Here is a 15,186-nt window from a genome sequence, read left to right as displayed (position 1 = left end):
TCCCAGGATCATCCCAATGCCACTCCCAATCCCAGGATCATCCCAGTATCATTCCTAATCCCAGGATCATCCCACTGTTATCCCAGCCCCAGGAACACCTCGCTACCACCCCAGTCCTGAGAACATCCCACTGAAAGCCCAATCCCAGAGATCTGGGAGGGAATGTCCTACTGCCATTCCAATCCCAGGATCATCCCAGTACCATTCCCAATCCCAGGATCATCCCAGGATCATCCCGGTACCATTCCCAATCCCAGGATCATCCTGCTGCCATTCCCAATCCCAGGATCATCCCAGTACCATTCCCAATCCCAGGATCATGCCGGTACCATTCCCAATCCCAGGATCATCCCAATGCCATTCCCAGCTCCAGGAACACCCCGCTGCCGTCCCAATCCCAGGTTCCTCCCGCTGCCATTCCCGGGATCCCGGAGGATCCCACTCCGCTGACCGTTTTCCCGGCAAAGCTGACTTCCACGAAGGGATCCACCAGGTTCTTCTTGTTGCTCTCGAAGCCGAAGATCTGCCGGACGTTGTCCATGACGGCGTCATCCACTGGGAAAAGAGGGAGATGCCAAAATCCGTGGAATTCCGCAGCATCCAGAGGGTCCCAGCCATCCCACCGGCAGGATGAGCATTCCCATGGAGGAGACGCTCTCCAGGCGGGAAAAGCAGGGGGGGGATAAAACCAGTTTGGACCAGTAAGAAACTCCTCTCCCATAAAACTGCCCGACATCCTTGGCTTACAATGTGGATCATTCCCTTCTTCCGGGCCCTAATTCCCGCCTGGAATGTCGCGATCCCGAGGGATCCAGAGGGAAAAACCTACTCTGGGGCAAATCCTCGGCTTTGAAGATCTTGAGGCAGAACTGGGCGCCCCTGAGGGTGACCCCGGTGGGGCGCAGCAGGTTGGCCTCGATGTCCTCCTTGTCCTCAGACACCTCCTTCTTCTCCAGCTGTGGGAACAGGACAACGGGAAAAGTCACCCCGGATTCGGGAATGAGCAGGAAAATCCCAAAAGAGAGAGAGGCTGGGCGGATGCTCCAGCCCTGGGAGTGTCCAAGGTGAGGTTGGGTGAGGCTTGGAGCAACCTGGGATAGTGGGAGGTGCCCCTGCCCATGGAAAGGGTGGGATTTAAGGTCTCCTCCAAACAGGAACCATTCCAGGATTCTGGAGTGCTTCTGCTCTAGGAGAGCTGGAATGTTCCCCCGGAGAAGGGAAAATTCCAGGGAATCCTCAGAGTCCCTGGAGGGGCTCCAGGAGAGCTGGAGAGGGGCTGGGGACAAGGCCTGCAGGGACAGGAGCCAGGGAATGGCTCCCACTGGGAAAGGGGAGATGGGGCTGGGATCTTGGCAAGGAATTCCTGGCTGGGCTGGAATTCCCAGATTTGCTGGGGCTGCCCCTGGATCCCTGGCAGTGCCCAAGGCCAGGTTGGACATTGGGGCTTGGATCCACCTGGGATAGTGGGAGATGTCCCTGGGTGGGAATTGAACAGGATTTAAGATCCCCCCAACCCAAACCATTCCAGGATTCCATGATAAAATGCAGCACTTTTCCCCCAAAACAGAGGAAAATCCAAGCTGTGGCTTGCCTGGGAATGGCCATGGAGGCTGGTGGCTCTTGGCCAGAATATCCCAGAGCTGGAATATCCCAGTGCTGGAATGCCCCCGGGCTGGAACGTCCCAAGGCTGGAACGTCCCCCCATTCCCAGCAGGAATACTCACGGGAGCTTCGTCTCCAGGCCCCAGCACGCAGGCGCTGACCTTCAGGTAGCCCTTGGCTCCCGCGGAAAAATCCTCCGGATCCGAGAGGAGCAGCCACTTCCTGCGGAAAGCGTGTTCTGCGGGAAAACGCGGAAAACTGGGAATTACTCCTTGGACGTGCGGGGAGGTCAGGGATGCTCCTGGGTGGGGTTTAAATGAAAATCATGGAATGGGATAAGGGAATATTTCAGTTCCTTTCCCAGGAAGGGACCAGGGAAGAGGGAGGGGTCTTTGGGACAGAATTCCCAAGGAAGCTGTGGATGCTCCATGTCCCTGGAAGTGTCCAAGGCCAGGTTGGACGGACTTGGATCCACCTGGGATGTTGGAGTTTTCTCCTGGATGGAACGGGATGATCCTTAAGGTCCCTTCCCACCCAAACCATCCTGGGATTCCATGGCCATGGATGCAGGGTTCCTCTATGGAAGAGCTGGGATGTGCGGGCGCATTTCCCAAAAAAAAATCCCAAAGGAATTTCCCAAGGCTCACTTGGCTCGGAGTAAATGGTCTCCACATCCATCTGCGGGATTAAAGGAAAAGGAGATTCCAGAGTTCATCCAGAGCAGGAGACGCCGGGAAAAGGGGATGGGATCTTACCCGGAATTCCCCGATCACCGAATCCGTGCGGAACGACCGAGAATCCACGACCTGAAAATGAGGGAAAATGGGTGATCCAGCCCAAATCCTGCCAGGATGGAGGATCCCGGGGAACAGGGTGGGTTTCCCTGGGAAGGGGAGAATTCCAGGATTTCCCAACACTCACCGTGAGGAAAATGGGAGCATCAAACAGCTCCGATGGGGACTCGAAGACGTTGAAGAAAAAAGTCTGTGGAAAACCAGGATGAGGATGAGGCATTATCCCAGTTTTCCCCCCGGAGTGCATTCCCACATCCCGGCCTCTCCCGGGAATCGTTGGAGTGGGAATTCCCGCTGACCTCATCGAAGAAGGGGCTGTTCCCTTTCCGGATCCGCGTTCTCCGGGTCTGTCCGGCCACCGTCACCTTCACCACCGGCCGGATCTGGATCCCGGGAAGCTGCCGGGCCTCAATGACCCTCACCCGGATCTGGGATGGGAGGGAGGATACGGAATCAGCGGGATCATCCCATGGGATGGAGGACAGGGAATCACTGGGATCATCCCATGGATGGAGGATAGGGAATCATCAGGATCTGGGGTGGGATGGAGGACAGGGAATCACCAGAATGGGAACCACCAGGATCATCCCACAGGATGGAGGACAGGGAATCACTAGGATGGGAATCACCAGTACCATCCCATGGGATGGAGGACAGGGAATCACCGGGATCATCCCGCAGAATGGAAGACAGAGGATTACTGGGATCATCCCATGGGATAGAGAATGAGGAATCACCAGGATGAGAATCACCAGGATCATCCTATGCACTGGAGGACAGGGAATCACCGGGATCTGGGATGGGATGGAGGACAAGGAATGACCAGGATCATCCCATGGGATGGAGGACAGGGAATCACCAGGATTGTTCCATGGGATGGAGGACAGGGAATCACCGGGATCTGGGATGGGACAGATGACAGGGAATCACTGGAATCATCCCATGGGATGGAGAATGAGGAATCACCAGGATGAGAATCACCAGGATCATCCTGTGCACTGGAGGACAGGGAATCACCAGGATCTGGGATGGGATGGAGGACAGGGAATGACCGGGATCATCCCATGGGATGGAGGACAGGGAATCATTGGGATCATTCCATGGGGTGGAGGACAGGGAATCACTGGGATCTGGGATGGGACGGAGGACAGGGAATCACTGGAATCATCCCATGGGCTGGAGAATGAGGAATCACCAGGATGAGAATCACCAGGATCATCCTGTGCACTGGAGGACAGGGAATCACCAGGATCTGGGATGGGATGGAGGACAGGGAATCACCAGAATGGGAATCACCAGGATCATCCCATGGAATGGAGGACAAGGAATCCCCATGGGATGGGATGGGATGGGATGGGATGGGATGGGATGGGATGGGATGGGATGGGATGGGATGGGATGGGATGGGATGGGATGGCGGATGTGGAATCACCAGGATCATCCCATGGGATGAAGGACAAGGAATCACCAGGACAACCTCCAGGATTTTATGGGAACAGCTCATCCCACCTGGAAATCCTGCGGTTTGTTGGATAGAGGCTTTTTGGGAGAGCTCCTCCTCCTCCTCTTCACCCCCTGGATGTGATTCCCAGATGGTTTCCTTGGGAGTGAGGGCGGCTCCGAGCCCGGGGCTCCCGAGGACGCCGAGGGCTCCGTGTCCCCCGTGGCCTCCGGATCTTCCGTGTCCTCCTCTCCGGCCGTCTCTGCCCGGCAGGAGAAGGGAATTGTGGGATTTGGGAATGGGTCTGGATTCCAAAAACCGGGATGGGGAGGGGCTGTGGTTACCGGTGACCGTGTCCAGCTCAGCTGCAGCCGGGGCCGGCTCCGGAGGGGCCGGAGGAGGGAAAAGCGGGACAGCGCCCGGAGGGGGGATGTAGGACACCTGCAGGAACAGGGAGGCCTGGAAAACAGGGAATGAGTGTCAGAGAGGCTGGGATGGGAGAACTGGGATCAGACTGGGAGGGAAAGGATCAGAGTGGGAACTTCAACTGGAAGGGACGGGACTCAAACTGGGATCAAACTGGGAGGGAAGGGATTCAGACTGGACCCATACTGGGAGGGACAGGATTCAAACTGGGATCAGACTGGGAGGGATGTGGCTCAGACTGGGATCAAACTGGGAGGGACAGGATTCAAACTGGGATCAGACTGGGAGGGACAGGATTCAAACTGGGATTAGACTGAGAGAGAAGGGATTCAGACTGGTCCCATACTGGGAGGGATGTGACTCAGACTGGGATCAAACTGGGAGGGAAGGGATTCAGACTGGGATCAAACTGGGAGCTGCCACTGGGAGGGGCATTGCTCAGACTGGTCCCAAACTGGGAACCCCAACTGGTCCCATACTGGGAACCCCAACTGGTCCCAAACTGGAAGCCCAAACTGGCCATGCCATGGCTTGTACTGGTCCCAAACAGGGAGCGCAAACTGGTCCCAAACTGGGAGCCTCCCTGGCCATGCTATTGCTTGTACTGGTCCCAAACTGGGAGCCCCAGCTGGCCCCAAACTGGGAACCCCAACTGGTTCCAAACTGGGGGCCTCCCTGGCCATGCCATGGTTCATACTGGTCCCAAACTGGGAGCCGGGCACTCACCCCGGTGCTCTCCTTGCGCGAGTCCAGCAGGGGGAGGTTGAACGAGGCCGCCAGGCTGGGAGTGCCCAGAACATCCCGGAGCGGCACCCGGGATTCTCCCAAAAACCTGCGGGAAACAGGGAGAGGGATCAGGGCTGCTCCAAGGGCCTCCAAACCATTCCAGAGACAAGGATGGGAGTCCAGAGGAGGCCGCGGAGATGGAGCCAGGCTGGGAGAGCTGGGAATGCTCCCCTGGAGAAGGGAAAATTCCAGGGAATCCTCAGAGTCCCTGCAGGGGCTCCAGGAGAGCTGGAGAGGGGCTGGGGACAAGGCCTGCAGGGACAGGAGCCAGGGAATGGCTCCCACTGGGAAAGGGGAGATTGGGCTGGGATCTTGGCAAGGAATTCCTGCCTGGGCTGGAATTCCCAGATTTGCTGGGGCTGCCCCTGGATCCCTGGCAGTGCCCAAGGCCAGGCTGGGATGGGGTTTGGAGCAGCCTGGGAGGTGCCAGCCGGAATCTTCCTGCTCCGGGATCCAGGACCCTCCTCCCATTTTCCCGTGGCTATTTATGGGCACCCAGCAGTTGGAGCAGCCCCAAATTCCAGCCCCTTTGGATTTCAGCCCAGCAGCAATTCCAGCCTCGGCTCCAGCCCTGGAATCAGGATCCTTCCCTCCCCAGGCCGCATTCCCAACCTCTTACCCCTAAAAATAAATCCCTTCCTCTATTTTTTTCCCTCCTCCAAGCAGCTCTCCCACCCCACAGAGCCGGGAAAGGCCGGGAATCACCGGAATCCCTTCCATCCTCACCCAGCAGGAGCCCCCGATCCATGGGGAACCCCTGGAATGTGGGGGGAGGGGGCACCAGGATCAGCCGGAGGAAGGAAACCGGAGGCTCCGCTCCCGTCACCGTTCCCGGCACTGCCGGCGCCTTGGGAATGGTCTTGGCAGCTCTTCCCAAATCCCGGCCAAGTATCCGAAGTGTCCCTCCCCAAACAACCGCCCCCCGTGTACTCCCGACCTTCCAACGCTGGAGGAATTTCCCCCGGATTCCGAGCAAGGCAGCCCAAAAATGCAGCTCCGGCCTCCCACGGCCATCCCACAGCGGGAACCCGCGGAGCCCGGGAAGAGCCGGGTGAATCCCGGGAATGGGAAAAGGGAGGAGGGGCCGTGTCCAGCTCTGGGATTTTTCCCACCTGTTTCTCCCCACGGTTTCATGGTCCTTGACCACCACGGTGAGCTCGGCGTCGGGATCCAGAGGGATTCCCTTCAGATCCCACTCGAATCCCTGGGAAAAAAAAAGGGGAGGGAGAGGCCGGGATCAGTGTCTGGAAATGCAGAACCCAAATCCCAAACCCTCTCGGAATCACAGCATTCCCAAAGCCAAACTTCCCAGCAAACCCACCAGGAAAGGTTGCCTTGGGAAAAAGTTTTCCTTGGCCAGGGATTACTGGGAAGGAGCAAATCCCGGGAGCTGCTCCAGTCCCAAATCTGTGCCCGTTTTCCCACCAAATTCCCTTTTTTTTTTTGGAATTTTGGCCCATGGGAGCTCAAAGAAAGGGCTGGAAGGGAAAAGGTGCTGAAAAAATTCCCATTCCATGGAAATTCCTTGAAACATTCATGCCAAGTCTGGACAAGACTTTGATGGAAGGAGAAGAGGTTGGAATTCTGCCTGGAATTCCAGAGCAGAAAGGGAATGATCCCAAACTTCCCATGGGGCAGAAGCCCCAGGGAATCACCTGGACTTGGGATCATTTTCTGGGAACAGGGATAAATCCAGGGACTGGGAATTCTCACCTCATTCCAGACAGGATTCACGTTATTCTTGATGACCTTTGTCCTCTTCTTGACACCTGGAAGGAGAAAAACCGGGATTGGGATCTTCCCAGGGATCGGGAGCTTCCCAAAGATCAGGATCCCAAAATTAAACTCTGATCTCAGCTGGAGCTGAGCTTCCAGGGATTCCCAGAATTCCCAGGACCAGGATCAGGCTCCATTCCCTGATCCCAGCTGGAGCTGAACCTCCAGAAATTCCCACAACTCCCAGGAGCAGGATCGGATCCCATTCCCCAATCCAGGCTGGGGCTGAGCTTCCAGAGATTATTCCCAAAATTCCCAGGAGCAGGATCAGGGCCCTTTCCCTCCTCCCAGCTGGAACTGGGCTTCCAGAAATTCCCAGGATGAGGACTGGATCCCATTCTCTCCTCCCAGGTAGGGCTGAGCTTGCAGAAATTCCCACAATCCCCAGGATCAGGATCCAGCCCCATTCCCTCTTCCCAGGGCTGGGAATGCAGAGATTGGATCCAGGATCCCACTTGGATCCCCAACCCTTCCAGGCTGGAAAATGTGCTGGAAAATCCCATGGAACCCCCTCCTTGCTGTGCCTCAGTTTCCCCAGGAGCATCCAAAGGTTTCCAAGGATTGGGAATTCGGGGTGGGAAGAGCCAGGGGAGATCCCAAACACTCCGTTCCCTCCATTCCCAAACCTAGGGATCGTGCCTCGGTTTCCCCAGGATCCCCCAAAAGCCTCGGGTGGGAATCCCGGGATTCCCTCAAATCCAACATTCCCGATCCCGGGCATGCACCCACCGCCTTCCCGAAGCCACGCCCCCCTCATCCCTCCTGGAATGCCGCCGCATCCCAAGGGAGGGACCCCCGCGGGAAGAGGAAAAGGAAAAGGCCAAACAATGGAGGTGACTCAGATCCCGGGAGACTCCGGGATATTCCAAATATTCCCGGTTTTCCGCTCTTTTCGCACCATTCAGCGACTCCTTCCCTAATTTGGGATTGGGGAAGAGCCGAACTTCCCGGCTCTGGGAATACGGAAAACTCATCCCGCTGGTTTTCCTCATTCAGAGATTCATTCCCATCTCGTTCCTGATTTTTCCCGGGATTCAGAGCCCTGGAATTGCCCTGGATCGGGGTTTGGTTGAAGATGGAGCTCCCGGGATTCCCCAGCGGGATCCCGGTGGGAATGGGATCAGCAGCAAATGGAAAACCTGGACCGGGAGCCGCTCGTCCTTCTCCCTGATTTTTGTCAAAATTTTTGGAAATTTTTTCCCCATTTTTTCGAACTCCAGGAAAATGCCAGGGAAGCACCGTCCTCCAGAGGGAATTTTGGGAGCGCAAACCGCTCCGTTTTCCCAGGAAATCCATCCCTCGGGAATGGGATAATCCCTGCTCCATGTGGGATCATTCACATCCATCCCAGTGCAGAATTCGAGGATTTCAAGGGATGGATTTCCCAGGGATGTTCCAGCGTGGATTTAAAAACTTTGGGATCAGGGGGATAAAAGCTGCAAAGCAAAGGATTTTCCAAGGATTTAGGAGCTTCCCAGACCCCCAGATTTTCCTGGGAGCTAAAAACATTCCAAAAGCAGCTAAAAACATTCCAAACCCTCCCTTCCTTCCCAAAAAAATAAAAATCGGGATTCCCTCACCTCGGAATGTCAGGCTGGCCACGGGATCGCTTTGCTTATCCCGCTTTTCCAGGTTGGGAAGTTGGGAAGCCCTTTGGAGCAGGCAGCGGAGCATGGCCGGGATCGGGAAAGCCGGGATCGGGAAAGCCGGGATGGGGATCCGCTCTCCCTTATCCCATTCCCACCCCCTTCTCCCGGTCCGGCCCATCCCGGCACGGGAACGCCCCTGGAGGGGCTGGGAAAAAAACCGGGATCGTGGGAAGAGAGCTGGGATTGCGGGGAGAATAAATCCCCGGGATTCAGGGAGGCTGCAGTTCCCAGGGATGGCCAAACACGGGGATTTGGGAATGCTGGGAACACCAAAAATGGGGAATAAATCCCTGGGATTCAGGGATGTTCCCAGTTTCAAGGATACCCCAGCAGCGGGATCCAGGGAATCTGCAAATCCCAGGGATGGGGAATCAATCACGGGATCCAGGGAATCAGAGGTGGGAAAGGAAATCCTTGGGAGCCAGGAATGCTGGGAACATCCAGGATGGCAAAACCTCGGGATTTGGGAATGCTGGGAATCCCAGGGATATCCAAATGCCGGGGTTTGGGAATGCTGGGAACACCAGGGATGGGAAATAAAATCCTGGGATCTGGGGATCCTGCAATTCCCAGGGATGGGGAATTTAAACATTGGAAATTCTGGAATTTAATCACTGGAAATTCAGGAATTCTGGAAAGCCCAGGGATGCCCAAACCCCAGGATTTGGGAATGCTGGGAACCCCAGGGATGGGGAATGGATCCCTGGGATTCAGGGATCCCACAGTTCCCAGGGATGAGAAATCAAAACATCGGGATGCAGGAATTCTGGAAACACCAGGGATAACCTGGCACTGGGATTTGGGAATGCTGGGAACCCCAAAAATGGGGAATGAAATCCTTGGGAATTCAGGAATGCTGGAAAGCCCAAGGATCCCCCAAACCCTGGGATTTGGGAATGCTGCAATTCCCAGGGATGGGGAATTTAATCATTGGAAATTCCGGAAATTCCAGAAATTCTGGAAACCCCAGGGATAACCTGGCATTAGGATTTGGGAATTGTGGGAACCCCAAGGATCCCCCAAACACCAGAATTTGGGAATTCCAGGAACTTCAGGGATGGGGAATGAAATCTCTGGGATTCAGGGATGCTCCAAGGCCTGAGGATGACCCAGCACAGGAATTTGGGAATGCTGCAATTCCCAGGGATGGGGAATGAAATCCTTGGGAATTCAGGAATGCTGGAAACCCCAGGGACTGGGAATAAAATCCTGGGATTCAGAAATTCTGGAAAGCCCAAGGATCCCCAAACCCTGGGATTTGGGAATGCTGGGAACTCCAGGGATGGGGAATAAAATCCTGGGATTTGGGGATCCTGCAATTGCCAGGGTTTGGGGAATTTAATAATTGGAAATTCAGGAATTCTGTAAATCCCAGGGACAACCTGGCACTGGGATTTGGGAATGCTGGGAACCCCAAAAATGGGGAATGAACCCCTGGGATTCAGGGATGCTCCAAGGCCTGAGGATGACCCAGCACCAGGATTTGGGAATGCTGGGAACTGCAGGGATGGGGGATCAATCCTGGAATTCGGGGATCCCACAATTCCCAGGGATGGGAAATAAAAACATCGAGATCCAGGAATTCTGGAAAGCCCAAGGATATCCCAGGACTGGGATTTGGGAATGCTGGGAACCTCAGGGAGGGGAAATAAATCCCCGGGAATTTTGGGACCCTACAAGGCCTGAGGATGCCTCAGCCCCAGAATTTGGGAATGCTGCAATCCCGGGAACCCCAAAACCCCAAAATCTGGGAATTTGGGATGAGCAGGACACCGGGAATGCCACACCCACACCGGGAGAATTCCATGGGAAAACCGGGAACGCTCCTTGCTCCAGGAACACCCGGGAAATCCCAAAAAGCCGCTTTTTCCCATTAAAACAAAAACAACGATCCCAACCAACCCGTGACGTCACTCCGTCCTTTGTCCCCTCAATGTCACTTTTGTCCCCAGCGGGGAAGGACCCCGGGAAGGGACCCCGGGAAGGGACAATTCCCAAATTTGGGATCGTCCCCTCCCCCCCCGCCCCGCGCACGGAAAATCCCAAAATATCCGCGGCGGGCGCCGGGGGTGGCTTTAGGGGGGTCCCCAAGTGCCACCAGCGGGGGGGCGACACCACAGAGGGGACAGCGAGCACCCGCGGCTCTCCCAGCCCCATCCCAACTTCTCGGGCCGAAATTCCCTCAGATTTATCCCAAAAACCCCCAAAATTCCCCTAAATCCCGATATGGTTTTTTTCCCCCCCTGTGGAGTTTTTCGGAACAGGGAGGGGACACCAAAGGGGTGGCGGCGACAGCGGCGACAGCGGCGACAGCGGGGACCGGCGGCGCTTCCAGCCCCATCCCAACCCTTAGGGAGGCCAAAATCCCCCCCAAAATCCCCCAAAATTCCCGATTTTTCCCCCTCTGGAGTTTTTCATTTTGGAACGGGGAGGGGACGCCAAAGGGGTGGCGGCGACAACGGGGACAAGGCGGGGGGGGGTGGGGGGGACCCGCGGCTCTTCCAGTCCCGTCCCAACTTTTAGGAACCGAACCGGGCGTGGCCGAACCTCCCCGAAATTTCCCCCCGCATCCCCCCCGCATCCCGAGGGGTTTTTTTTCCCGCACCTTGGAACGTGGAGGAGCAGTAGGTGTCGCTGATGTCGCTGTCGCCCGTGAGGACATTTTCGGCCCGCAGGACGAAGACGCGGAGCATCGTCCCCTCCCCCACCCCTCTGCATCCCCCCCGCTTCCCAAAAAAAAAAAAAATCCCGGGATTTTCCCCCCCCTCCCCCCTCCAAGGCTCCGCCCCCTTAAAGGGACCCGGCCCCGGGGGTGGGGGAGGGGCGGGGCTGAGGCGCCACCCCCCCCCCCCCCCCCCGGGGACATCGAGAGGGATTTTGGGGACACCGCAGCCACAAACTGTCCCCAACAGCGAGTTTTGGGGTCCCCACTCCCTCAGTGTCCCCAGGAGGGAATTTTGGGGTCCCTATGTCCCATTGTCCCCGAGACGGGAATTTTGGGGTCCTCACCCCCTCTTTGGGGATATCGAGAGGGATTTTCGGGACACCACAGCCACAAATTGTCCCCAAGAGGGAGTTTTGGGGTCCCAGCTCCCTCAGTGTCCCCAGGAGGGAATTTTAGGGTCCTCACCCCCTTTTGTGTCCTGAGGGGAATTTTGGGGTCGCAAACCCCTCCCACTGTCCCCAAGAGGGAGTTTTGGGGTCCCCACTTTCCCATTGTCCCCAAGGCCAGAATTCTGGGGCCTCCCCTTTCCCATTGCCCCCAAGACGGGAATTTTGGGGTCCTCCCTCTCCCTTTGGGGACATCGCGGGGATTTTGGGGACACCGCAGCCACAAACTGTCCCCAACAGGGAGATTTGGGGTCCCCACTCCCTCAGTGTCCCCAGGATGGAATTTTGGGGTCCCCAGTTTCCCATTGCCCCCAAGGCAGGAATTTTGGGGTCCTCGCCTCTTCTTTGGGGACATCGTGTGGATTTTGGGGACACCGCAGCCACAAATTGTCCCCAAGAGGGAGTTTTAGGCTCCTCACTCCCTCAGTGTCCCCAAGACGGGAATTTTGGGGTCCTCCCTCCCCCTTTGGGGATATCGGGAGGGATTTCGGGGTCCCTACAGCCCTAAATTGTCCCCAAGAGGGAATTTTGGGGTCCCCAACTCTCCTTTTGTGTCCTGAGGGGAATTTTGGGGTCCCAAATCCCCCCCATTGTCCCCAAGGCTGGAATTTTGGGGTCTCCATTCCCTCTTTGGGGACATTGGGGGGATTTTGGGGTGCCCATTCCCTCAGTGTCCCCAAGAGGGAATTTTGGGGTCCCCACTCCCCATTGTCCCCAAGGCAGGAATTTTTGGGTCCCCACCTCCTCTTTGGGGACATGAGGGGGATTTTGGGGTCCCTACAGCCCTAAATTCTCCCAAGAGGGAATTTTGGGGTCCCCACCCCCTGTTTCGGGACATCGGGAGGGATTTTGGGGTCCCCACCCCCTGTTTCGGGACATCAGGGGGATTTTGGGGTCCCTACAGCCCTAAATTGTCCCCAAGAGGGAATTTTGGGGTTTCCAACCCCCCTTTTGTGTCCTGAGGGGAATTTTGGGGTCGCAAATCCCTCCCACTGTCCCCAGGAGGGAATTTTGGGGTCCCCACTTTCCCATTGGCCCCAACACGGGAATTTTGAGGTCCTCCCTCCCCCTTTGGGGACACCGGGGGGATTTTTGAGTCCCTACAACCCTAAATTGTCCCCAGGAGGGAATTTTGGGGTCCCCACTCCCCCTTTTGTCTCCTGAGGGGAATTTTTGGGTCCCCACCCACCCCCCCGCCATTGTCCCCAGGAAGGAATTTTGGGGTCTCCATTCCCTCAGTGTCCCCAGAAAAAGAATCCTGGAGTCCTCATCCCCCCCTCTGGGGACATCAAGGGGATTTTTGGGGTCCTCAATCCCCCCCTTATCCCTAAGGAGGGAATTTTAGGATCCCCACCTCCCCAGTTTTCCCTGGAATGGGAATTCGGGGTTCTCACTCCCCTTTTTTGTGTCCCCAGGGGGATTTTGGGGTCCCCCCCCCCGTTATGGGATTCGCGTTCCTGGCGGGAACAGCTGGGAATGGCCCCGCCCCCGGCTATTTTTGGGAATTCTTTCCAGCCCCGGCCTTTCCCAGAAAGCGGCTCCGGGAGATCCCGCCCCAATCCAGGATGGGATTGGGATCTGGGGCCCCCAATCTCACCCCAAACCGGGATCTGGAATCTGGAATCCCTGATCTCACCCCAAACAGGGATGGGATCTGGGATCCTTGATCTGGTCCCAAACTGGGATCTGGAATCCGGGATCCCCGATCTCACCCCAAACTGGGATGGGACTGGGATCTGGGATCCCCGATCTCACCCCAAACCGGGATCTGGAATCTGGGATCCCCGATCCCTCCCAAAACCAAGATGGGATCTGTGGTCCCCAGTCTCACCCCAAACCAGGATGGGATCCAGGATCTGGGATCCCAAATCCTGCCCCAAACCAATATGGAATCTGGGATCCCCAATCTCACCCAAACTGAGACAGGATCCAGGATCTGGAATCTGAGATCCCTGATCCTGCCCAAACCAGGATGGGATCTGGGATCTGGAATCCGGAATCCCTGATCTCACTCCAAACCAGAATGGGATCCGGGATCCCCAGTCTCTCCCCAAACCAGGATGGGAGCTGGAATCTGGGATCCCCGATCCTGCCCTAAACTGGGATGGGATCCAGGATCCCTGATCTCACCCCAAACTGGGATGGGATCTGGAATCTGGGATCCCTGATCCTGCCCCAAACTGGGATGGGATCTGGGATCCCCAGTCTCACACCAAACCAGGATGGGATCCAGAATTCGGGATCTGGGATCCCCAATCCTGCCCCAAACTGAGATAGGATCCAGGATCTGGGATCTGGGATCTCTGATCCCACCCCAAACCAGGATGGGATCCAGGATCTGGGATCCCCCTTTTCCCTGATATCCCCCCCTGATCTCGTCCCCTCAATCCTGCTTTTCCCTTTTGGTTTTATCCCATTCCTGCTTTTCCCCCTTTGGGTTTATCCCATTCCCGCTTTTCCCTTTTGGTTTTATCCCATTCCTGCTTTTCCCCCTTTGGGTTTATCCCATTCCCACTTTTCCCTCTTGGGATTATCGACCCCATTCCTGCTTTTCCCTCTTGGCTTTATCCCCTTCCATTTTTCCCAGCCCCAAATCCCGGGATCGGCCACAACCCCAAACCCTGCAGAGCCGGGATTGGGACCCAGGGATTTGGGGGAAATTCAGGATTTGGGGGAAATTCAGGATTTGGGAGAGGTCAAAGCCGAGGGCACCCACAGGAATGGGAAGGGCCACCGGTGCATGTCCCCAGCCCCTGTGGCACAGGAGTGTCCCCAAGTCCTGCGAGTGTCCCCACCACCAGTGCCACCACAGGATTGTCCCCATAACCAGTGCCACGTGCGTGTCCCCACCGCCGGTGCCACCTGCCTGTCCCCACTGCCTGTCCCCAGCACCTGGGAGTGTCCCCACAGTGTGTCACATGTGTGTCCCCAGCACCCAGACAGGTCCCCACTCATGGGGACATGAGTGTCCCCATGCCAAGGGCCATCTGTGTGTCCCCACCGCCTGTGCCACCTGCATGTCCCCACCTCATGTCCCCAACACCTGGGCATGAGCTCACCACCTGTCAATGTCCCCATGGGAAGTGCCACATATGTGTCCCCAACACCTGGGAGCGTCCCCACAGCATGGGCCACTTGTGTGTCCCCAACACCTGGGAGCATCCCCAACATGTGCCATGTGAGTGTCCCCAACACCTCTGCATGTCACCAACACCTGGGAGCATCCCCATGGCATGTACCACATGCCTGTCCCCATCACCTGTGACTGTCCCCACCACCCGTGCATGTCCCCATCACCTGGGAGTGTCCCCATGGCATGTACCACATGCCTGTCCCCACCACCTGTGCCACATGCCTGTCCCCATCACCATGTGACCGTCCCCAACACCTGCGTGTGTCCCCAACATGTGCCATGTGACTGTCCCCAACACCTCTGCATGTCACCAATACCTGTGCGTGTCCCCAACACCTGTGAGTGTCCCCATCACCTGTGACTGTCCCCAACCCTCTGCATGTCACCAATACCTGTGCGTGTCCCCAACACCCATGACTGTCCCCAACACCTGTGAATGTCCCCAACACCTGTGAGTGTCCCCAACAC

The 15,186-nt window shown here is 56.7% G+C and overlaps 1 protein-coding gene across 1 annotated transcript in view; it reads right to left on the bottom strand.

Annotated features, from left to right (window-relative positions):
• The window catches only part of DYSF (dysferlin), a 74,168-nt gene extending 62,997 nt beyond the window's left edge, over positions 1 to 11,171 (bottom strand). The window contains exons 1-13 of the mRNA XM_066548849.1: positions 11,080 to 11,171; positions 6,763 to 6,818; positions 6,162 to 6,253; positions 4,990 to 5,095; positions 4,182 to 4,296; positions 3,906 to 4,099; positions 2,696 to 2,824; positions 2,524 to 2,586; positions 2,358 to 2,408; positions 2,250 to 2,280; positions 1,725 to 1,840; positions 830 to 956; positions 452 to 555 (exon numbers count right to left, since the gene is read on the bottom strand). Coding sequence (XP_066404946.1) covers positions 452 to 555; positions 830 to 956; positions 1,725 to 1,840; positions 2,250 to 2,280; positions 2,358 to 2,408; positions 2,524 to 2,586; positions 2,696 to 2,824; positions 3,906 to 4,099; positions 4,182 to 4,296; positions 4,990 to 5,095; positions 6,162 to 6,253; positions 6,763 to 6,818; positions 11,080 to 11,167 — 1,272 coding nt within the window. The 5' untranslated portion in view covers positions 11,168 to 11,171. The remainder of the gene's footprint in view (positions 1 to 451; positions 556 to 829; positions 957 to 1,724; positions 1,841 to 2,249; positions 2,281 to 2,357; positions 2,409 to 2,523; positions 2,587 to 2,695; positions 2,825 to 3,905; positions 4,100 to 4,181; positions 4,297 to 4,989; positions 5,096 to 6,161; positions 6,254 to 6,762; positions 6,819 to 11,079) is intronic.
• Positions 11,172 to 15,186: the final 4,015 nt, after the last annotated feature.

Source organism: Molothrus aeneus, chromosome 4 (assembly GCF_037042795.1).
Source record: "Molothrus aeneus isolate 106 chromosome 4, BPBGC_Maene_1.0, whole genome shotgun sequence".
Classification (NCBI taxonomy): domain Eukaryota; kingdom Metazoa; phylum Chordata; class Aves; order Passeriformes; family Icteridae; genus Molothrus; species Molothrus aeneus.
This window is presented reverse-complemented; position numbering and strand designations above follow the sequence as displayed.